The sequence below is a fragment of the Fopius arisanus genome, unplaced genomic scaffold (assembly GCF_000806365.1).
Source record: "Fopius arisanus strain USDA-PBARC FA_bdor unplaced genomic scaffold, ASM80636v1 scaffold00001, whole genome shotgun sequence".
Lineage (NCBI taxonomy): Eukaryota > Metazoa > Arthropoda > Insecta > Hymenoptera > Braconidae > Fopius > Fopius arisanus.
Window position 1 is genome coordinate 763,470 of NW_011887740.1, and position 24,192 is coordinate 787,661.

At 38.0% G+C, this 24,192-nt stretch overlaps 1 protein-coding gene across 1 annotated transcript; it reads right to left on the minus strand.

The window, feature by feature from the left end:
* Positions 1–17,713: 17,713 nt before the first annotated feature.
* LOC105266447 (protein toll) lies at positions 17,714–22,887 on the minus strand. Its single transcript, XM_011304652.1, has one exon. The coding sequence runs from the start codon at positions 22,616–22,618 to the stop codon at positions 18,710–18,712; it is 3,909 nt and encodes a 1,302-aa protein (XP_011302954.1). The 5' UTR covers positions 22,619–22,887; the 3' UTR covers positions 17,714–18,709.
* Positions 22,888–24,192: the final 1,305 nt, after the last annotated feature.

Sequence of the window (24,192 nt, forward strand, 5' to 3'; positions counted from 1 at the left end):
CTTGAGCGTGGTCAACACCAACTTCTCAACACATATTTGCCAAGTACCCGCACCCGAATACCGATACCTTCTCTCAGGATAGGACACGCATTTCAACGCTTTATCGAGGCGAGTGAATACACCCGGATGTAAATGCACTCAACACACGAAAAAGAATACTTCAATCAAGTATGTTTTATACTTGAATCAAGTATACCCATTATACTTAAAATAAGATAAATAATATATACATTCTAAGTACATTTATACTTTTTATTCTTCGTACTACGATATTCAATTTTCGATGAATGTCTACGAAGAATTAATTTCCTGTGATTCTAATAATAATTATGAATATGTTTGATTCAACTAATCATTTTTTTTTTTTCGTGTAACCAATAAGTCCAATAACCAATAATTCACGTCAGTTACATCATCTGAATTTTTGATTCTGTTATCAAGAGGTTTGAATATTTCGACCAACTTTTGAGTAATTATTTTTAAATGTTGGACAAGCCGAATAAAATATTCCTCGCGTTGCTAAATGCTGTGTGACATTATTATTATAAAAAATAAGTGTTTTTTTTTACGGATAAAAGACGCAGGGAAAGGTTTACATCAATGAATGTACCGTAATTTTTGAAATTTCAAAACGATTTTTTTCCGATGTTCTTCGCGTATATTTAATTTAATTCTATCATTTAATGATAGCAAACAAGAATTCTCTAAGGCCTTTCAAAAATAAATATCAATATTTATGATTTAATCTGAAAATCAAGGGAAATGAAATTTGGATTTTAATCATATTTCCACTGACAATACATGAAATATAATTATTTTCTACCATTACTATTTTTTAAATGTCCATCGAAAACCGTTGTCTTCCTGAATGAATAATCCCCACATCATGCATTCCGCAATAAAAAATTCGTCTGTACCCGAAGACTCGACAATCACAATGATAAAAAAGTAAAATCCATTAGTCACATTATGATCACACCCTTTAATTTATCAACTCGCAATTAACCCCACCACCCCAACGTCCATTAAAAGAATTGGGTTGCCTGAAAATAATAACAAATTCCAAACGACACGTTCCCCTCGAAAATTAATTACCCGTATTATTTACGATGCAATAATAAATTTTCCGCAACTAATTCACCATTTCCTAGAATGATATATGGATTTGCTAAGTACATTATATTGAATCCAAGCCACAGTGATACTCCCATCGATGACAAAACAGCTATGAATCTCAATTGTCCACTTGGCATTTCAATGATGCGATACGGTATACCCTCGGTTTGAAAATAAGAAAAGATAGGTTTAAAGCCATAAGAAATTGTACGCTGTGACAGGCTCGTTCGTTATAACAAGATTGTTTTATAATTCAACCATTTCACATTCCATAATTTATTCAACTGTAAATTGGGTGTTGGAATAATCTGTTGGGGCTGTTGTCCATACAACTTCTCTTCTGGCGAGTGTTATTACATTACGTCGAAGAAACCTTGACGAAAATATGGGAGTATATAAATCATTTTAGGTACTGAGTTAAAGCGCTCCCAGTGTGTACATGATGCGAAGTGGATTCTCGTACCAAATGCACCAAGAGGTAGTTTTTCGATTTCGTCAGAGCTCATGCGTCGATAGCTCTTTATCTTCCTTAACTCGATTTATTTGCCCTGTTGATTTGTTGCTGAAAAAACATAAATAAATAAATAAGAATAAAAAAGAGATGACACATCTCACGAGTCTCTCCACTTTATCGATTTTAGTCACCAAGTAAATATGGTCCTTGAACTTTAAATGGAAATTGTCTCTCGTAAAATTCAGTCGAATGGAGAAATTGCAATTTTCTCGGGATTTATTGACTATTTGTTTGACAATAAAAGGAAATCGACACTGAGAATAAGGGAATTACTGGTTTATAGAGCGATGAGTCCTCAAACTCAAATTTGAAGACATTTTTTTTTTAAATTGTATGGAAATTCGTGGTCGTAAATTCCGCAGAGTTAATGAATGACATTTTCGTCCATCCTTTTTTCCTGATCCTAGGAGTTTTATTACCATCCTCGTGAATATATTGGAAATCGATTATTGGTTAATGAACAGATTAGATTTTCACAAAAAGTTACTTTCCTCTGTCAAAGATCTTAGATCACGCACTTTCTTTTATTCCCCGCTTTTATTCCGCTTCGCTTTGCGTGTCTAAAAAGTGACTTTCCCGCACACTGCGAAGAAAAATATTATTCCCAGCTCGTGCATAAAGTTGTTTTCGGCATGTGGCATTGTAGTACTCGCCTTCGCCTGCTGCAAACCTACCACACGACAAAAATCACTTTTTCGCACTTGTTACGAAATATACTATTTTCACTTGCATCGTGAAATATACATTTGAGGGTGTGATTAATAATATTTATCGAATTTTTTTCCCTCGACTAATTTGACGGATGTGACATGAGGATGTGCTGACGAGGCGGGTGGTCGTAAAAATGTTTAAAACCTGGAATGAAACGCCATTTCCGTCTGGTATGGATATCCGACCGTCATTTTCGACTTCCATACGAGACAGTTCGGATGTCATTGGTGACTAAAAACCTCCCAGAGTCACCCCGATTGCTCCTAGCAACGGATAAACACACCCACGAATTATTTCCTGCTCGTTAGCATTCTCTTATTTAACGAATCGTTGACTAAAATAGCGTATCCTGTGGTCGATCAACATTCAATGCACCAGTGAAAATAATGTAATGCAAATGACGGGCATATTCTGGGACGATTAAGCAGATATAACCGATGAAATTCATCCTCAGTGGCAGTTAAACAATCGTGGATTATAACTGATCCCAAATTTAATTGCAGCTGCATTAGTCGATTCCCAAGTTGGAGGGATTCGTTCGGTGCACTGACATTACTTCATTAAAGCCTTGAATTATTCACCGAAAATGTTCACTGAACAGTTGTTTTCAGGCTAATGGAATATTAACAGAGCTCAGTGTTTGTCTGCAGGCATTAGAAATTTAATATAAACAGATTGGAATGTTATTTCTCAGGTGGGAGCTTTGTATCAAAATTTTCCTGCACATTTGCATTACTATTGTTAATTAAATTATAATCACTGTGATGAAGGTAGTTTTAATAGACGAGGAGCAGAGAAATCCTTTGGAAAAATGTTTGCTCTGTCTGAGTCAAATTTTCGGGAAGACAGGAAGAATTATTTCAATTGAATGAATTTATTTATTGGATTGAGAAGAAATTTTATTTGGCATCAATAAAATCTTTTTCTCATAATATTGAGTTAGTTTTTTGGAATAACGTGTAAGGAAAACTTTTTATCTAATTTATATCACCAATTTCTCTGGATGCATGTGTAAATCGCCGCGTTACACTGAGATGAAAGTCTTTCCCCAAAATATTGTTATCCCTTTAATTTATATTGATTAACAAAAAAATTTATTAACTAAAAATTGACAAGAACGGGATATGGCATCTTCAAAAGGATCTCGTACGTGTTCCAAAGACGAGAGTGTTAGTATTTTATTCACCAGGCCTGAGGATTCACTTTCTCATTATCAACAAATTATCGGTAATTTTCAGGAAATGTGTAAAATTGACATACTTTAAATCGAGGGATTTTTCATCAGTGAAATCACTGTGCCACCGAATAAAATAATCATACTACTAACAAATACCAATAAAAAAAAATGGAAAAAATAACAAACATAAAAATAAATAAACATTTGTCGTAACATTTCGTAAATAAAAATGTTTTTTCCGTTAATTTTCATTGAATTTTTCTCTCCGCGTAATGAAAAAAAAAATTAAAAAGATAAAAGTTTAAAAAAAACGCCCGAAGGCGATTGAAAAAAAAATAGAGGGGACTGGAGATTTGGCGCGGGCCAAATCGATGTGATACCTCTCGTCAAGTAGGCGGGGAAAAAAAAAATAAAAATAGCGGTGAAGAGGGGCAGAGTGCACTGCAAGTATTTTCTCAGCGCGGGTGGTCCGGGTGTACTCCCCCCCAGCCTAGGTTAAGATCGCAGGGACTTGGTGCCTTTTTACTCTGACTTTGGTCGTCGGAGGGCATAGGAAAATCCACATGTGAATTGGTCGTTTCCTCGTAAGTCGCCTCGGTTACGACGGAATACAAAATTGGATCGTCACGCTCTTGTCGGAGGCAATCGCGCTTTACCACGGACGAGCGTCACGCTTTCATTCTCCTCTACCCATCTTTTCATCCACCACCACTTCTTTTCCAATCCTTTCAACGGTTACCTCTCGGTGAATTGCCCCGGATACCCACGTCAATTCTCACACTTTCATATTTATCAGTTATTCATTCCACTCCGGAGCTAACGTGTCTCAGGAATGCACTAGATATACATTTTTGGTAATCATATGTATTTACTCAACAAATAGAAAAGAGAGAAATAAAACGGACCATTACCCACTATTCAGTGATATAAAGTACACTGTTGACATTTTTTTTAAATTTTCACTGAATTAGAATGAAGAATGTCTTTGAAATTCGTATTTGCCGCACAACTAAACATAAACTCGCGAGTAACAAAGAATAACTTTAAAAGATCTGTATTTACCGAATGACGAAGATCCCAGCGAAGTAATTCCCTGGAAATATTCAACGATCCATATCCCATCGAGAGTCCGCTGTAATTAGCAGGTTTACTAATCAATTAGTCTCGCACGAAGACACAACTCACCGCATCCCAAGCGCCCGTAATAACAACTCTCCCCAGTAAACAATCACTTACACCCCCAATGAAACAACAGTGTAACCATCTACCCTCCCCCTCACAACCCCAAAATATTTCAACTGACTATAATTTTCCCATGTGTCCTGTAGTCAACAATTTTCCACAAACAACGCATATTCCGATGGTCGTGCACATAATGTTGGCTTTGGAAATATATATAGTGGAAGTGAATGCGTCGGTTTTGATTTAATTGGCGCTAATGGATAGGGGTGGGATCCCAGGGTGGTCCTGGTCACCGGGTGCACCGTCCAGCCCAGACGTTAATCATGACAAATGAGCTCAAGCGCACACTCACGCTTTTCCCTCACCAATTTCACCAGCATTTCCCGATAAACTCAAATTCACCGAGTCATATAAACTCATATAAATATCCCATACCCGCCTCGAGTTTCTTTTACTTTCCTCTACTCCTCTCCTCCTTTCCTCCTTTCCTCCTCTCCTCCTCACCTCCTCTCCTCCACTCCTCCTTTTCTCCTCTCCTCCTCTTCCCCTCTCGCATCGTGTATTTCACTTCAGCATTTTCAGACGCTGAAAAGTTTTTCCCTACCAGTTTATCCAGTTTTTCACCCGTATATTGCATGATATTTGCTACTGAAAAATGAACGAGTACATCGTGGAGAAGCCCGCGGTTCAGTTGCGAAAAACTTCAACATTATCAAGTTGCATCACTTCGACGTAATTGATTAAAAAGTTTTTGAGTTATATAGAAACATACCAATATACTTATTCGATTTACCCACGTTATCTTTCACTAACGAAAATTTATCTTTGATATTTCTCTTTAGGTATTCTGCTGGGTACATGGAGCAAGAAGATTCACAAAAATTATCATAAAAATGGCGTTGAAATTACGTTTGGCAATGGAAGGTGGAGGCATCACGCCAGTTTTCCTCTGAAAATATTGGTGTTGGCTTTTTTATCGGCAATCTATTTTTTCAGGGATAAATTTAACTAGTTGGGGTCGATATCTTCTCATTTTTCAGGTTTTTCGAAAATTTCGAGGAAATCCTGGATCAGATTAATGTGAAAAAATATATGGTTTTCAGGTTTTATCATTATTAAACGTCTCACAAATATTTGTAGTCACGCGTTTATATTTCTACATTTTTCGTGTCGTTTTGGGAATTGTTGCGGGAATTTTTCCCGTCAATTTTATCAACTGTTTTTCATAGATTAATAAAAACTGTGAAAAATTCAAATGGACAATAACCGTTTATATAATAATGTCACACCATTTTTCTTTCAGCTATACTAGATGCTTATTTGATAGAAAAAATTGTTTTTTATCAGCTTCCTCCCCATGTGCGAAATTGAAAAATTTCCATTTTTTGCTTTAAACAATTATTTTTTAAAGGAAAATTAATTAATGAAAAAATGTATGCGATTGATTTGACAGAAGGGCATGTCGAACAACCACAAAAATAATACAGGGTGAAGTGATATAGTCTCATATTCAATTCCAATTCTTCCATTGATTGAATGAAACATAAAATAAGAACGGAGTGATTTACCGGAGTTGATCAGCCCGAATGTTTATTTCTATTTGAATGTCACGGTCATCATTCGATTGATTAATCATCCGTGCGAGAAAATCCCAATTGATCCGTCTCCCTCCCCCGGTGCATCTGTCGTTCCTGATTTGACCTGGAGTAAAATGACGGCCAGTGCGAAAGGAAAAGTGACTGAACCGCATGATAATCAATAGTTATATCCATCCCCAATACTCAGAGCAATAAATAATCCGTCGCACTGTTATAAAATTAGCCCTCACAATTTTTATTGAAAAGACATGAAAATTATTCACACTGAGAGAAAAAATTATTTTCATAAATTAATTGGCTTTTGCCAAGAAAAATTACTTGGCAAGAATTACTTTTAATTATTTTGCTATTGTCTGGGCGGATTCGAAGGGTGCAATGCTTATTAATTAAAATTATTTTTGAAATTCTCTAATGGAGACTGCTCCATTCACTTGTAACTAGTTAAACGTTTTTACAAAAATTATTAAAAAATTGTCGAAAAATAATCCGCCGAATATTCTGTGATCTTCAAAATTGATCGGATTATTTCCCTCAGGCTTTCCTGTAAACAAATAAATATGTCAAGTTTGGCAAGAAGATCTTTAGCCTGTAAAACTTGACACCTTCAATTCTTTGCAACGAAGCTTTCGGGCAATATTTAATTAGAATATAACATAATTTAGGCGGTGTGTGGATATTCCTTAAAAGTTAACTTAAAACTGTATTCCAACTCAGTGAAAATGTTGAAATGAAATGAAAAATTGAAGATTAAAATGATGAAAAGACGAATTTTTCTCTCAATTAAGTGGAATTATTGTGCCATTTTTCAGAACCTTACTTTGGTCGTGTTAAAAAAAAATTCAGAGTCGATAAAAAATCTGGTTTACTTCGATAATTCATTAGTCGGAATAGAATTTACCGGGCCATCTCTCTTGATACATTCAGTTTATATTTTTCCCAGCAGCATACACCGACATTAAACTAATTGCCAGGGGTACCTTGTTCATGCTGCACTCGCGGTGCGGCCTGTCGTGCTTTTACCGATAAACTCATGACTATATAATCCTGAAGTGGGGGGGAGGGGGAGGGACAAGAGGGGGCTTTTCCCAGGTCTATTATTTTAATATGCGTACCCATAACGCATGGTTTTTACTCAGCAAACACACCCGCTGGTACATGCACCTTTTATATTAACACCGGTGTTTCCATGATCTTTCAAAAAAAATAATAAAAGAGATTGCATCTCTGCTATTATATTCTGATTGTGATACTCCCCTTCAATTAGTCAATTAATTACCACTTTTTTCCACTGCGGTTAATTAAAAACGCGTTTGTTTTGTTTTACCTTTTTCATGATGGCCAGGACCATTTTAAAATAATTACAATTTTTTTTTTTTTGTCATTTGGCGGCTGGTGCCCAAGGTTTTTTGCCGATGGCTAACAATTCTGGGGGGAGCTATTTGTAGTCGGGAGAAAGTTCTTCACCACAATTATATTTTCAATATAAAATTGCAATGTTGTCGTGCTATTTTTACTTGAAAAAAATGTTACGTCGAATTTCAATGGAAAATGTAATATTGTTGCACTAATTGAAGATGTAGAGAAATTCAATTTTGCTTTCGAAAATAATGGAAGGTTCGGAGAAATTGAAAAAATTGTAAAAGGTGATACTCCATTATCTTTTCCTCCCCCCTCGAAGGAAAAACCTGAAAAATTGATTGATCGTCATCATAGGATAATTCAATAATGACTTTTCTCCCATTTTCAAATGGAACTCGAATTTGCTGAATACAAATATATAATTTTTCCCGCAGAGTTTTCTCGCCGCCGTGGGGAATGATGTCTTAATGAATTCCATAAAAAAGTGCGAACCAGATGTTTGGATTGAAAAAAAAAAATTGTTCAGTGAAAAAATGAACAATGGGTGGATGGCGGATGGTTGAGGAATCCCGAAGGATACGTCATAAGACAGTATCCGGTTGAATTCGTCACAGATCTCTGCACGTGTTTAACGTTATCCTTGACGAATCGACCCCGTTTTTCCCACCCAGAGAAAAATCCCCATTGCCATAGCTGGAAGATCTGTATACCTCCCGGAGTTCACAATAGCCCACACACCACACGAGTAGAACTCTAACTACACAACTTCACCATTTCTTTTTTCAGGGGGATTTTACTCTGAAGTATGCCGACTCCTATGGCACCACCAGGAGCCAAACTATTTTTTCAGGGGTAAGTCGAACATTGTTCCGTACAGTTTGAACTTCTGGCACTATACATTTCGGTTGTTGGAGATCTGAAGAAGCCGGGAGGTCCGTGGAGAATTAATTCCCCCGTTGATCTTGAAATATGCCAGGCATTGTTAATTCAATGTTTCTCAACATCATTTTATAGATTGAAATTTCCACACGAGTTTGTCCACACATTTTTCCATACTCAAATCCATGGATATTCCAGTTATGTCCGAGGAAAATTTGTCCTCTCAAGATTTTTTAGAAATCGTTGAAATACAGGGAGAACAAATTCTTTTATGCTGGAAAAAACTTTTTAATGTTCAGGGAAAATTTGGTGGGTCACTAAAAAGAACTGTTGAAACATTACTTGAAATTCCAAGGAAAAAACTGGAAATTTTTAATAACGACAAAGTGACAGAAGATTTTTGTGAATTTTGATGATATTTTATTGATGAGTCCGTTAATTGTTGAATATTGAAATAAAAACCCGTAAAAATGATGAAAATTGAATTTTGAGAATTAAAAATATTCATCATTTATTTAACCTGAACAACAGATTTTTTAAAATTTTCCAGATGAACGATAAATTCAGAGAAAATTTTCAATTGCTATTGAATTGAATGATATATTTACTGATATTATGATATATTTACTGGTTCATCTGGTTTATAGTTCAAGAAATTACTAACAGTGCAGTGTAATCAAGGAATCCTGCAGATTGTTTAATATCACTGACGGTATTGGGGCCAACGAAATGAAAAAGGTCATAATGCCCCGACCCTAACTGCTCCAATGGTCTAGAAATAATTGGCTGAAATTAATAACGATAGTCACGTTCAATTGAACCAATAAATCATTCCGCCTTGATGATTCCTGTATCACCCCACAAAATTCTTTGAGGCGAGTGGTGTTATGACCCAACTATGAATTCATTTGAATGCTATTTAGAATTCTTTGAAAATGTTTAATTAAAAAGCCAGGGCCATATATCCACCCAAATTCTCGCTCTTTATCAATTCTCATAGTTTATTTTTCAACCTCGGAGTCTAGTGAATCAGAGCGCAGAATTCGAGGCTGTCAAACAGTTTTATTACGGAAAATTGTAAAAAATTTCCGATGGAAATTTACTAGGGGCATTTCAAATGTTTCTCTTCAGTGAAATCTTCAATGAATTCTATCTTTTAATGCATTTCACGTTGAATATTCTATTTGTCAGACAGACAGAAATTTGTATTATTCCAAAATACTGAATATCATTTTACAAGAAAAATTTATTAAACATTGAAATTTATATATTATTGATAATCGTAATTCGAAGGTGAGTCTCTTTGCAGGAATTCCTCAGAAAAATGAATTTGTTCACAAAAAAAAGAGTTTTAATCAAGTATATTTTATACTTGATTTAAGTATTTTTTCTTACGCGTTTCATTGTTGATAGAATTTTTGTCAAATTATGCGATTACGATTGGCAAACAAGATGAGACATAATCGAATTAATTCAGTCTCTATTGATTTGAAGTTGAAATTTGGAGTTTTCAAGGATGATATAGAAAATTTCCGAGAAAATCGACGAAAAAACATAAATACTGCAGCTGAAGTGCTCGCAAGTCTCACTTGGCGAACCAGACCTAGGGTAAAATTTAGCGTGACGGTGAGGCCCCGGAAAATTTGCCGATTCGATGCGTATGAGAAGTTTCCAGGAAGATGTATAGTTCAGTACACTAACGACAGGACTCTAATGTGCACCCCGTCTCTAATAATCATCCAGTTTTCAACGTGTTTGACTAGCGTTAAGTCTCGGAGGTAATCCTCCTAGAAAACAAGTTAAGCAAGCAGAACATTTTGCACGAGCACACGAGGGAAATTGAATTTCCCAATTGGTGGCTAATTAAATTATCCCAAGTATATCTCAGTTTGATTTGGCGATGATAAGATTTTTCAGCAGATCCATCACATCTCAAACGAATCTCCTTCTTTTACGGGACTAGTAAGAGTTTCGCACCATTTTTAGATATTCGCTCTAGTTTATCGGATCTCTCTCTTCATCAATTATGTCCAAATCGTTGAAATACTTTCGTGGAAACTTCTGATAGCCCATACCTTAATGCCTCCAGCAAAGAATTCTATGTTCATCATTTAATCCATTATAATTACTCTGAAGAGATCGTTTGTAAAAAAAAAACCACAAGAACCAGTCGGAATTTAAAAGAATAAAACAGAACATTTCTTCTAATTTAACCAATTTTTTTCATTTAACACTGAATCATCAAACTGAATATTCATCCTAAATTATTATCATTTTACTGACTATCACTTCGTCATGAAAATACACAGAAATATATATACTTCACAATAGTACATGAATTCAGGTTGTATATCAATTTGAAGAGTTCTAAATAATTCAGACATTTTCAAAATATTCAGGGGGTATATATTAAATACGAATGCTTCAACAGTATTTCATTTGGTCATAGTAAATGATAGAATCGTAGGAAAATAAATTTTTTGTTAGCATGCCATTGACATTGGGTAATTGTTAAATAATATGTTAAAAGCCATGATTTTATTTCAGAGGATAGAAATGAATTATCATTGACATGAGATAGCGTTCAAATAGTTTTGGAATAAGGAAAAAAATAAAATGGATAAAATGGATATCTTAATTAATTTTTTTTCAATCGTCAAAGGGCCTCCCGTTTTTGAGATATTTATGGGAACCTTATTTTTCATTTTTATTTTCATTATCAAATTGCGTTCAGCAGTGTGGAGTGGTGAATGGAAATAAGTTGACTTATTCCGCTGTTGCTTTTTTGATGAATATCTCAAGATCCGAGGGAGATGGCGAATTTTTTCTTTAGAGATCTTTCGCAGAGGAAAAGGAGGGCTAGAAAAAATGTGTTTACACAAGTTTTGATATCTCTCTTGAATTCAGAGATATTCACCAACAACTGAGTCCCGAGCCAAATTCATTTATCCCTCTTCACCACTTTACCACTCAGTTCAATCAATTTATGTTACTTTTTCTTTCGAATCATTTTTACCGCATGTCCATAGACTTTATAAAGTGCAAATGAATTTCGATAATTGATTTGGTGTCCCATTCGAATCATAAAATAAAACAATGAGTATTTATGGATTGACAAATAGACCCGGGGGGGGTACATTTCAAGAGTGTTCAACACTCTCTTAGCCAAAATTCACCTTTTAATTTTTTTTTGGGAAATGGTCGATGGAGTTGTGAAAAAATATAGCGGATTTGATTTTTGTTTGTGATTCTTTCAAAAGTTTATAAAAAACTTAGAAAAATGCTCGCACCAACTTGAAACTTCAATGAAAATAAAATTACGATTTTTCACGAAAAAGTTGGAAAAGATTTTTAATTCTTTGAATTTATAATTTTCATTTTATCGTAGATGTCGATTTTACCGCACCGTTCTGAATATATTTTTTACTGTTCACGAATTTTCAGAGACAAATATTCGAAAAATTTCAGGGGAGCGGTCACTTGGGGAAAATGTTCTCTCTTTGACATTAATTCAGGGAGCATTAGACACAATAATCCCCACAAAATCAACCTGACAAGAGGCCCCCACGGAACATTGTAAATCAAGAGGTCTCAATGCCGTTCAATTAGCGAAATAAAGAGCGGTATTGGATTCTCCAAGCAGTCACTCACCCATGGAAAGGAAAGCCCTTTTTCCGATAGATTTTAGTTGGAAGTGCAGCAGTATCATAGAACATATAGAGGCACACGCTTTTTGTTGCTGGTATTCCCTTCCTCTCGGATGATCCACCGAGACGAACACGGATTAGTCAAGGGTTGCTCGTCCACTGCCGGCCTTTTCACTGTTTCCCTCTCCACAAAAACTCTTCCTCATCCCAGCACTTTCAGTATCTACCATTGTCATCAGTGAATGCAGTCGCTTTTAAATTCATTTTAATAACTTATCCTTTTCAATTTTCTTCTTTGTGTTTCTCCTATTTGTTAAGCTAATGTGAACGCATGTTCGGGTATTTGTGGCTTTGAATTTTAATCATCCCTGCGTGTTCCAAGTGACATGAACAAATAAAACAAGAATGACTCATCAGGAATTGGGATTTTTCAGTGGACATATGAATAATTCCTGACGAAATTCAACATTTCATCGGGGGTAACACGTTTTTTTTTTTTCATTCTTTTCAGTTGGCCAATTGTTGTTGTTCACACTTGAAATTTAGACCTCCTTCAATCGGTACTTTTCTTCAATTCTTTAATTTGAAAAAAAAATTCGAAAGAAATTATTTTCTGGAATTCTTGAGTTACTGTTGATAAGAGTGATGTTAATAAATATATCGTTTTAAAATTTTATTATTATTCAATGTCTCACGAAGTTTTATTGGAAATAATTTTTTTATAATTATTTCACTGTGAAATAATTTTTCTGCGTACGACTGTGGAAATTTGTGAGTCATCGCATGACGAAACCTAAAAACGGTAGATTTTTTCACGTCAATCTAATCCACCTCATAAATTTCCAAAAAATATTGAAAATAGAAACGCCATCGGCAGTAACTCCTCAACGGAAATATCCCTCCGGAAATTCTCCAGGATATTTTTTCAAGATCTTCGAAGGAGAGACTTTTTTTCTACGCGAGTGAGCAATTTGATAAATTTCGGTTGAATTTATTTTATTTTCTCGTTCTCACCGGAAGATAAAAAAAGAAATACACGGAGAATCGAATGAAAACTGGACACCCGAAACTAAATCGATTGTGGTGATGAGACATTGTCCCTCAGGTTTTTTTCACTCTCCCATATTATTTCGGGTGACTTGATGTTTCAACCGAGGTTCATGGATTTTTCACGTATTTCTCCAATACTCGACAATTGATAAATTTTTTACTTCAACTGATTCCGTGAGTCATCCATACGAATGTATACATTCACATTGTCGGTGAATATCTGCATACGAATGGGGAACATTGTTCCTAGCGGAATAGTAAGAATCTGTTTCATGCCGCACGCAGCACACCAATTTTCTATACCACAACCCACGCTTATTCTTTTACCCGTCTCTCTCTTGTTGCGTTTGAAGACTGATGCCGCTTGTCAGAGAAATTCCTGCATATTATTTGTTTGTCTCGCCTTTTCTCTTTCATCTTCTTCAGTGTGTTTAGGTTTATCCATTGCTAGGGTGCGGGAAAATTTAATGTCACCATTTACAAATGTGATAGTATTTTTTTAAATATCCATGCTCTGGAGAAATTTATAGTACAAATATTGCACAATGATTTGCGTTCTAACAAAGATATCGAATATTTCTTTTCGCAATGATGTACCCATAATGAGAAAAAAAAAATTACTACATTAAAAAAAATGTTTTTAAACTAACGAATGAAATTAATGAATAGTCCATAAGCCGTATGTGATTGCAAGTGCTAAATAATTAACTTCTTAATAGTCGAAAAGATAATTTAATTTAATTAATTCATTCATTTTTCTATTTCGATTTTATATAACTATATTATTAAGAGTATACGCATTTGTTTGTACTATATATTTTTAAAGGTAATTTGTTAATTTATTTTTAACAGTAAATTGGCGTGAATCTTTCAAAAGATCAAATGAATCAAATAGTTATTTAAATAAAAAACGTTTTCGATTGTTGTAAATCGATAATTGAATGAAAACAGCCATTTTTGGTCGCTAATGGGTTTATTGAATTTTTCTCTCAGTGCATGCTTATCGAAAATATAATCTGTCTGGTCAGTTGAGGTTCATTACATTCCCCGGAAAATTTACCCTAACGAGGAGACGAACGCTCATTCAGACGCCACTGATTCACCAGACACATGACCCGTCCTGAACTTAGAAGCAAATAACTCCCAGACGCGATTGATAATCTAAAACCCCATCCATAATTTCTTCGTTTTAATTTTTAACCAAACCCGCCTAGTCTAAATTTCCACCGCCGCCTCAAAAATTAACAAGACTACTTTATAAAATACCCAGACTGGAATTGATGAGAGTATGAATCTCATTACCCAGCAGACATATGAATAATTCATCAACTCCAATTGTTATCTCAACCCCTTCGAGTAAACAATGCTCCAAAAATTTTGCAACCCTGAGGGGCATGGCACCCCGAGATTTTCCCAAGGAATCTTCGATGCACAAAAAAAAATATTTCTACCTCACCGAAAAGTGGACACTAATTTGCGAATAATCCCAAACAGCAAGAAAGTCTTTCAAAACCATTAGCACGTAATTTTCCCCCATTATCACCAGAATTTTATCAAAGAATTGCACTGGGTGAATCGGAAAATGCAGAATGACCCGCATCCGCAACGAATAACAATTTTCTATTTCCCGATAGCCACCTGAAAATCATTGAAACATAAATTTTCGATTGAGCCACCTACAGGGCACTCTGAGCCCAGTCAATTATTCCATCGGGCAGTAATAAATAAATTATCCACTCGGTCAAACAACTCGAATTTAATGGAAATCGAAACAACCTGAAAAACGATAATTCATTGTAAACGAGACCTCTCCACTTTTTCCATGTGTATTCCATGACATTTCAATACACCTCTACCCCTTCCAAGTTTTCACTTCCATAAATCCCAAGCCAATTCAATGATGATCGAATAATGAAACAAATAAGCCACCAATAAAGCAAAAATTAAAAAATAAAAAATGATGGAGCGGAAGTCATTCATCATATGAAAGAAAAATAATTACCTTGCACTTACCGTTGCCATTGGAAAGGTTGGTGATAGGTCTGATAGGTCTGATAGGTCGTAACACATTGTTTTGACGGATTATGACACGTCATCACTGTAATTGATTCTAACGGGTTTCGTTGGGCCGCGAGATGTACGCGGACGATCGAGATATAGTAGCAGAGGCAATTAGTTTGGCGTTCGACAGTGCAGAGATCTCTGGCTTTTTCCAATAGTTCCTCGAGACCCCCGAGGCCCCCAAAGTCCCCGAGGCCCTCGAGGCCCCCAAGGCACCTCAGACACTCGAGGATCTCCCATTTCTTTCAATTAGTTCACTTAACCGTTTTTTTTTATACCAAACAAACGCCCAGAAAGCGCCTAACAAGGTGAGAATTTTCTTCCAACCGGTGATTATTCAATTCAGAAAGTTGATGTGTATTTCTTGTGAAGGATCATCTGAGGCAATACGCTGAGTAGTGTTTCTTCATCCTCGTCCTCTCTCTTGAATTCCAGGAGGGCTTGCCCGTTTGAAAGCCAAGAGATACCAGGCGTTCCCATACCGAAGGGATTTATCCTCAATTTTTACGTTTTTCTCCCGTTGCCCCTTCTCTTCACCAAGTTTTTACTGAAATGAAACGAGCCGAAGATGGAATCCGTACTACCAGACGAATCCCAGGGAGGGGATTTTCGTACTGGTATGGCATCATGGGCATTCTGGGATACCAATGGAAGACCACAAGACGCCACTTCGTTTATGCTGTATGATATTTTCTTTTTATGTGAAAGAGGAAGAGAAAAAAAAAATGGAGAAACCGAAGAGGTTGGGATATCTGTGGAGAATTTGGCATGCTCTGCCGTATGTTTCTGGGCAGAATCACAGCTGAAAGAGAGTAAAAATAAATGTTGAGAATCAAGGGCGGCTCGGATGGATTTTCAGAGGTGTACGAGGAGAAATTTTCCTGACGAGAATATGGGGAATATGGGATTTGAAGAGAATTTTTATCCAGTCTCATCATATTTTTATACTACCGACGAGACGATTCAGGACTTCCGACAAATTATCACAGATGTTATTGGTTATGTAGTGGATAGCGTAATCCGTCTGGAAAATTTACATCATAATGGTGGATAAAAGTTCGGGGGGCTTAGTGTTCAAGAAAATCCAATTCAGGTGAGCATGATAATGTGTGTTGGAGGGTAAGATTTTGCGGGCGATATTGGACAAGTTTGAAGACATTCACTAATTTTAAATCTACTTTTTCTCTCATCATTGAGAATGGGATCACTGAAGGAAATCTTTAAGTTGGAGGACTGATCCATTTAAAAGCAATTATCCCAGGGCTTCAGAGCCCCATCGATTTGGGTAATTAACGTCTGCATGGCTGTTTTATCTCTGGCTGTCGGAAGAATCATCATCACGTTATTTTTAGTTCCACTCGGGAAACTTGAAGATGATTTATTTGTGCAACCAAAACGTTTTATCTTCGTTTTCGAAAATAAATAATCTTCTATCAATCCCACGTTGTCTTCTCAATCCTCCGTTTATGAAATAATTTTTTCTTAATTTAACTTAAAACAAAGTACTGATTCTAGACAATCGTGTATGACGCAAAAGAACAATGAAATATCGCTGGATGATGTAATGATGTCAAGATAAGGGAATAAAATTAAATTACACCGTGTGATATGCGTCTGCCAATTGATAAAGAATTTTACGACTAAATGGATAGTCATCATACGACAATGAAATCTGCCAATTGCTATCAGAATGATCCGCATGTCAACAGAGGAGTGGTATGATATTCATCGACATCCTATGGCATTCCCATCGCGCCAAGCCAGAAAATAACTCATGATCAATTGTCGGCAATAAATCGGCAACTCGTAAAGTTGCGCGAGACCGAGTGCAGCAAAGTAGGGTAGAATAGAGTGAAGCACGGGCTAACAATTCTTACCACGTTTAACCAATCCTCTCCTTCTCACTGAACAACAAAAATCCGATTAGACAGGGACAACAAGCATCTCATGACCCATTGGAAATATTCCATTCGATGCTCGCCTCAACCGTACGTATACGCGACATCGATTCATACAGCATACGCTGGAGATTCCAGAATGTGGCTATCGAAAGCGAGTCGAAAGATAAGTGTGTACGTGATCACTGTACCAAACGATAACTCGACTATTGGATACAGACTCCATTGGTGAATAAAATCAAGGATCGATAAGTTGGTGAGAAGTCACAGTATTTTCGTGGCTACCTGTTACCGGAATCCAACGACAACTTCAACTCACCCAGATCCTAGCTGAAAATACCAATAGATAAAACTCGAACAATCGTATTGTCAATGGATTTCCTCATGCAAACGTCGAAGAACAATGTAAAAGTTTCTCCTGGAAAGTGAAAGCTATTTTGTAGATCTTTATCAGCCGTGAATGATGACATGGGAATGGGTATTTCAAAAGATTGACAAGACAAATATTTATGTTTTTCCATTATCAATACTTCGTAGTCTCTTTCTTTTTCTCATTTTTATTAGAAAAAAAATTCGTTCAATGGTGTCTTTCATCTCGTTCATGAATTAATTTAGTATAACAGGTGAATAAAATGCATCGCGTGAAACACTATTTACAACAATAGAATACAGTTTAAGTTTTCGCTCTCGTCTTAGATTTTTCACATTTGTTCTAAGAAATATTATAATATAAGAACATTTATAGGATGGGCCCTTGGAGATTTGTCTCAAACAAACCCGCTGTTTTCTTTTTTTCTCGTTCTATATACAAAAGTAGATACACTATTTACAGAGGTTTCTTTCCTTATGGACTAATAAGCGTTGGGTGGCTTCACAGACATGAAAGCCACAGTCGGCAATTGGACAGAATGAGGTAACGTGACGCTAAGTTGCCTCAAATAACGTGAGTCTTGTTTACTTATTTTTTTTTTAACTTTTTTTTTCCATTTCCCCCTCCACACTTCGTCGAATAATATAAAAAACAACCTATGAAAAATGTAAATGCCGGCAAGTTCAAGGAACTACTACTGGTGGCATTTCTCGAGAAGTAAGAGCAGGCATAGAAATCAATATAAAAATTATCAACGTTCGCTATAAGTCTTCATGTATGGACTTTGCCGTCATCGAGCCCATAACTCACGTCTGTCCCTCACCTGACAGCCAATAATTACACGCTTCTCACTGCAATTCAATTACCATACAACCGCTTCACATCCCATTCATTTCCAGTCTTAGTTAGAGGAACCCTAGGAAAGATGGGTTCACACGGAGCGTCCAGAGAACTCTCCCTCCGCACTTCCTCACAACAATAAATTTCATCTTAAATCCCTACATATTTTTATTCAAATGAATAAAAAAAAAAGAAAGTCTTATGTACAAACGTGGGAGTTTGAGTGAAGAAACTCGAAGGGATAAAATTGGATGAAAGCAATCTGGCCCGACACTTTACGATATTTCTTTAAATACACGGATGTAAGCTACACAAAATAAGTACGAGGATTAACAGGCATACCACCACCAAGTTGTCCCTGCGACAATGGTGGCTCCGGTATAGTACTGTAAAGATGGCTACCACGTGAGGAAAGACTCGCTGGTCTACCATTGGCAGTGTGAAGGGCACTGTAGCCACCGTGATGCTGATGCTCAGCACCGCTGTCCTCGTCCTCAGTTCTGCTCGATGCGGAACTAACGTAGGTCGACTGCGTAGGGGTTGGCGTGGGTGCATGATGAACCGGAGCGACCAAAATGCCATTTGGTTTGGCCCATAGGTCCGCTGGTGCCGTGGGTGCGGCTGTGTAACGCGCCGGTACCCTCACACCACATCTGTCACCGTTGATCTTCTTTCCATCTCGCCTTTTGTCCGCTGGATCTGGCATAGCGAATCTCAGTTTCTCCCAGAAACGCTTGTCACTCCATGTGATGACCTCGCACGTCTGAAGTAGCAATTGCAACTCGGTATCCTGATTACGGGGTGCCTCGGCTGCCAGAAGAATGACAACCCTCCGCCGTCTTACACTCGGCCTAATGGTATCGAGTACACACCGAAGAGCTGCCCGAAATTCAGGATGCTGCCACTCATTCGCGAAGAATACTGGTGAGAATACCAAGACAATTCGTCGAGCTGCTGCTGCAGCTGATGGTAAAGCCTCCTGGTGTCTCGATGGTGGCAAATCACGATAATGAAGACAAAGACTCAATCCCGATTGCTCCAATTCAGCTGATAAACAGCCGGAAACAAAGTCCTGATCTCTCTCGTTGTATATGATGTAGCCATCGTAGAGTCTGTCACGTTCTTCATCGAGTGGAGTTGCTACTTTGCCCAATCTAAGTCCATACTTGGAGTGCGCCCACAAACGTACATCTTGCCTGAATGCAAAAGCAAGTGCAACGACCAGGCAAATGACAATTACCACAACAAGTGCACCAGCGAGTAGAGGTACAAAGTTACCACCCATGGGAGCTGTATCTGGTACACCCCTGGAGACAGCCTCGGTGGATGGATCACCACAGCGTCTCAGTGCCTGGGCAAGAGTTTCTGTGCCATCTCTGCAATACATCTTCTCAGCATCGCCATCATGCTGTCCCAACCAAGCTCTCAATTTAGCGGTATGACTGCAATCACAGTTCCAAGCATTACCCTCAAGTGCAACTCTTGCACCAGCTCCCGTTCCAGCTAATGCCTCCCATGGCCTGAAATCGACGATTCTATTGCTATCCAATCTCAACACTTCGAGACTCTTCATTTTATTAAAAGTCGTATTGCCAACTTCTGCAATAGCATTGTGGTCCAGATAGAGCTCTGATAGTTTTTCCAGTTGATCGAACTCAAATCCCCTGAGCTCCCTCAGTGCATTACCCTCAAGATGTAAAACACGTAATGCCGGTGCACCATTGAATGTTCGATTATGGAGAGCGGAAATGGCACTGTTATTCAAATACAATACCTCGAGTCTGCGTTTGCCAATAAATACGTGACTACCCAAATCCCCAAGATCATTGCCATCGAGATAAATTTCTGTGGCATCCATGGGAATTCTCTCCGGTACATCCTTATAACCACCATTGGAACAATCAACGACATTACTCGACCAACTGTGATCATGATAACACGAACAATTATCGGGACAAGTCATTTCACAATCACAAGCGTCAAAATCACAACAATGACACAGAGCGAAGCAGTGAGCTTCGTATCGGCAGAGAAAGTCCTTGGCCCTAAGCGAGAGTAATGGACGTCTCGGTGTTGCCCTTATGTGGACCATGTCGCACGTCACAGCATCCAGATCCATGACCCTGGGGTACTCCCTAGGTCTCGGCTGCTCATTGATCTTGGGAAGCCACTCCATCGAGCAGTCGCACAAGAAGGGATTATCACCGATATGAAACTCAGGCAAATCCCGCTCCACCGGTACCTCCTGAATAGCCAAAGCCGCAATATCTAGATGTTTTATTTCATTTCCATAGAGAATCACCTTCTCCAGACTGGTTTTCCTCAAAAATGTACCGGGTGCAACACTCCTTATCCTATTGTTATTCAGTCGCAGTGTCTCAATACCATCGGGTATGCTAGAATCCGATATTTCAGTGATGAGATTGTAACTGGCGTCTAGCATCTTAATGTGAAGATTTCCCTGGACCATGTAGAAATTTCCCAGCTCGCTTATCTGATTGTTGTGTATGTCGAGCCAGCCAAGACTCGATGGCAGATGGCTGTAGTCAAACCACAGTAGTTTATTATCCGACACATTGAGCAATTGAAGAGTAGTGAGACTGGTGAATGCCCCTCGTATCTCTGTCAACTGATTATCGTCAAGTCTTATGGCTCGCAGCTTTGGATTACTCGAGAAAGCGCTCTGTTCAACGTGCCTTATGGAATTACTTGCAAGATTCAACACTTGTAACTCCGGTAACCCGGAAAAAGCCTCTCTCGTGACATTCTCTAGTTTATTATCAACCAGCCTCAACCCATACAATTCATCAAGCCCTGCGAATGACTCCTTATCAATCTTCGATATCCTATTGTTACCCAAATCCAGTGTTTTCAGGGCTCGTAACTCACGTATTGCCTCCGGCACATCCGTAAATGAATTTCCGCTCAGCGATAGCTCTTGTAGGCTTGTAACATTAACAAAGGCATGACGGTGCACATTGTGCAGCTTATTACCATCCAAGAAGAACTGTACAAGCGAGCCAAGACCCACCGTGTGACTCGGCTCAAAACGTGAAATTCGATTGTGTGAGAGAGTCAAAGAATGTAAATTCCTGAGTGAAGCGAAGCAACCATCGCCCAGCGTGTCGATGTTATTGTGCTCCACCTCCAATACCTGGAGGCTGTAGAGGCCCTTAAAAACATTGCTGTCTAGTTTTGTCAGATCATTGTAAGACAGGTCCAGAACGACGAGTCTCACGAGTTGTGAAAACGTGTCACGATTAACCCAACGACTAGTCAACTCATTATCACTTAGATCCAACGACTGCAGTTTTTCCAAACTGTCTAACAATCCCGGCCCTAGCACAGCAAGTGAATTATTACTTAGCACAAGTTCCCGCAATTCTCTCGTGTCCGAGAACAACTCCGGTGGTAACGCAACAAGTCTATTACTCGATACATTTAATCTCGTTAAATCCGATAATCCAGCTAGCGCGTGATCCCCAATATGCCGTATATCGTTGTCCTGCAGCATGAGATTTGTCAATTTAACAAGACCATTGAACGAACGATCGGGCAGTGCACTCAAGTCATTGTCACTTAAATCAAGTATTTCAAGCTTTGGTGTGCACATTGACAAACGCTGGGAGAAACCCAGTGACAGAACGTCCTGTAACTTGTTGCGCGTTAAGTTCAAACTCACGAGTTCAGGCACTGTGCACAAAAGTTCCGTCGGCAATGACCATACATTATTATCACCAAGATCCAAATCTCGCAGACCCTCGAGACCCCTCAGTGCATCACGATTGATCTCCAGTGACATTCCAGACCAGTCATTGTTGCGTGTTCTTATGGTCAAACTACGTAGATTGCGAGCTGATGCAAATGCACCAGCCGGCAAATATCGTATCTTGCAACGTTCGATAGTAAGTTCTTGAAGGTGTCTCAGTGGTGTCAAAAAATCCCTGGGATCCTCGATCTGAGATTCAAAGAACAAAGCATCATTGCACTCAAGAATGAGCGACGTTACCGAATCCGCTTGTATTGTTGATAGATTACCAATCAGTTCAACGGCATTGGCTATAGTTCTCAGTCTACAAAGCAAACTCTGTTTCTCAGAATTATAGTCTCTCCTCCACTCGCAGCCACGAGGAGCTTCTAAACTTGTAATACTACGACACAATACAGTGGATAATGACAACACTAGTGTCAACCACTGAACAATGTGTAACCCCATTATACCTTCCACCAGTTTTTCCTCAGGTATTTATTACAAACAAAAATAAACAGTATATCCTCTATCGTCACGCACACATAATCACATCACCCTCCACTTTGTCACAGCTATTGTTCAAACTTTTTCCTCAATTAGTATTGATTTGCAATGAGGTTAAACTTTTCAACGATCACTCTAATCATTATTCCGGTTTGTTGAATGTGCGGGTATTACGCGTGGAGTGAAAACAGGAGCGGTTATTTGTTGCACAACTGTCTCGGTGAAGAGACGTTGGACGACTGACTGGAGAGTGAAGAGTAAAACTGGCTGGTGGGTTCCCGGTTCCGTTGGCCTTCTCCCCTCTACACACACCATCATCCCCTCCATCCGGATGGGAACATGGTACCCCCTCCTCTCTGGATTTTCGTGTATATATGTACTAAACTGCTAAGACTGGTAAGGTAACCGTCCCACGGGCCAGGGCTGCATCTTGTCTCACTCGTTCCGCTGCTTTCAAGCATTTCAAGCCCACAGCCCCCACAGACCCCACAGCCAAGGGCTATATATGTATAGGGTAGACAGGTTAGGTTGATGCTACATCGCTTTTGCGCCCGAGGGTAAAACGCGACGAACCGGCTGACTGACAACGCTACTTACTAGGTAAACAGCCCCAACTACCCAACTCCTTTTCATTGTCGACTTGTTGGCGTATGTGCACTTTATGCGTTTAAAATATCTCAACCACGTGCTCTCATTGTGGTACTTTCCCGGTGGCTGCCGCCGAATTTAATTTATCTGAGGTGAACAATTCCGGGTGGAAGCATCTTTTCGGGGGACTCGACTCGTTCATTCAGAAATATTTTAGCCGGAATTCTACGTTGTTTTCATGAGAAATTGGCTTCTTCATTACGGGCTTATTTTGCTTTGAGATTTTTTTAACGGTTACCAGTTTTATTTGTGTCATGTTACGAGGTGACTAAGTTTAATATCGGCACCGGCGCCCTGTGTTTTTTATTTAAAATCGATAACCTTTTTATTCTTTGTTGGGGTATTTGTTTATGTGAGTTATAAGCGGTCGCCTTTCAGTTGCTGGTAAATGTAAATAGAGGCCAAAGGCGGTCTAAATAACATTCGTGGTGTGATATTGAAATGGGGTGAGTTATCATGAGCTTTTCATTTTGGGAATTGTGGTTTTCATTTTACTTTTTTTATTTTTTAAGCCGATTTTTTTAAACTTGGACTATATTTAGGGCGTTATTTCGGGGAATTTAATTATTCAAAATTAATGAATTTAGAGATATTGATAGGAACGAGAAATTTTTATTGAATTATCGAATGCAAATTAAAGGGAGTCTGAAAGTGGAGTTAAATATATCCCTGTACTTTCCGTTGTGACAATGGAAACTTCGGATTCTCAGAATTATTGAGATTTTCCCATGTCAAGATCATTATTGAATAATATGCATACAGGAGAAAGTTATTTAACAAAATTCATATATGCTCTAGTTGAAAATTTTTTTCTTATTTTCCCCCAGAATTTCTCGCGCGCCCAGCCACAAATTAATTTTCACAAAAATAAAGTTCGCCCGAGTGGA

Bases quoted from the DNA above. Each gene is read 5' to 3' on its own strand.
- LOC105266447 (XM_011304652.1), bottom strand. From the start codon at position 22,618: ATGGGGTTACACATTGTTCAGTGGTTGACACTAGTGTTGTCATTATCC.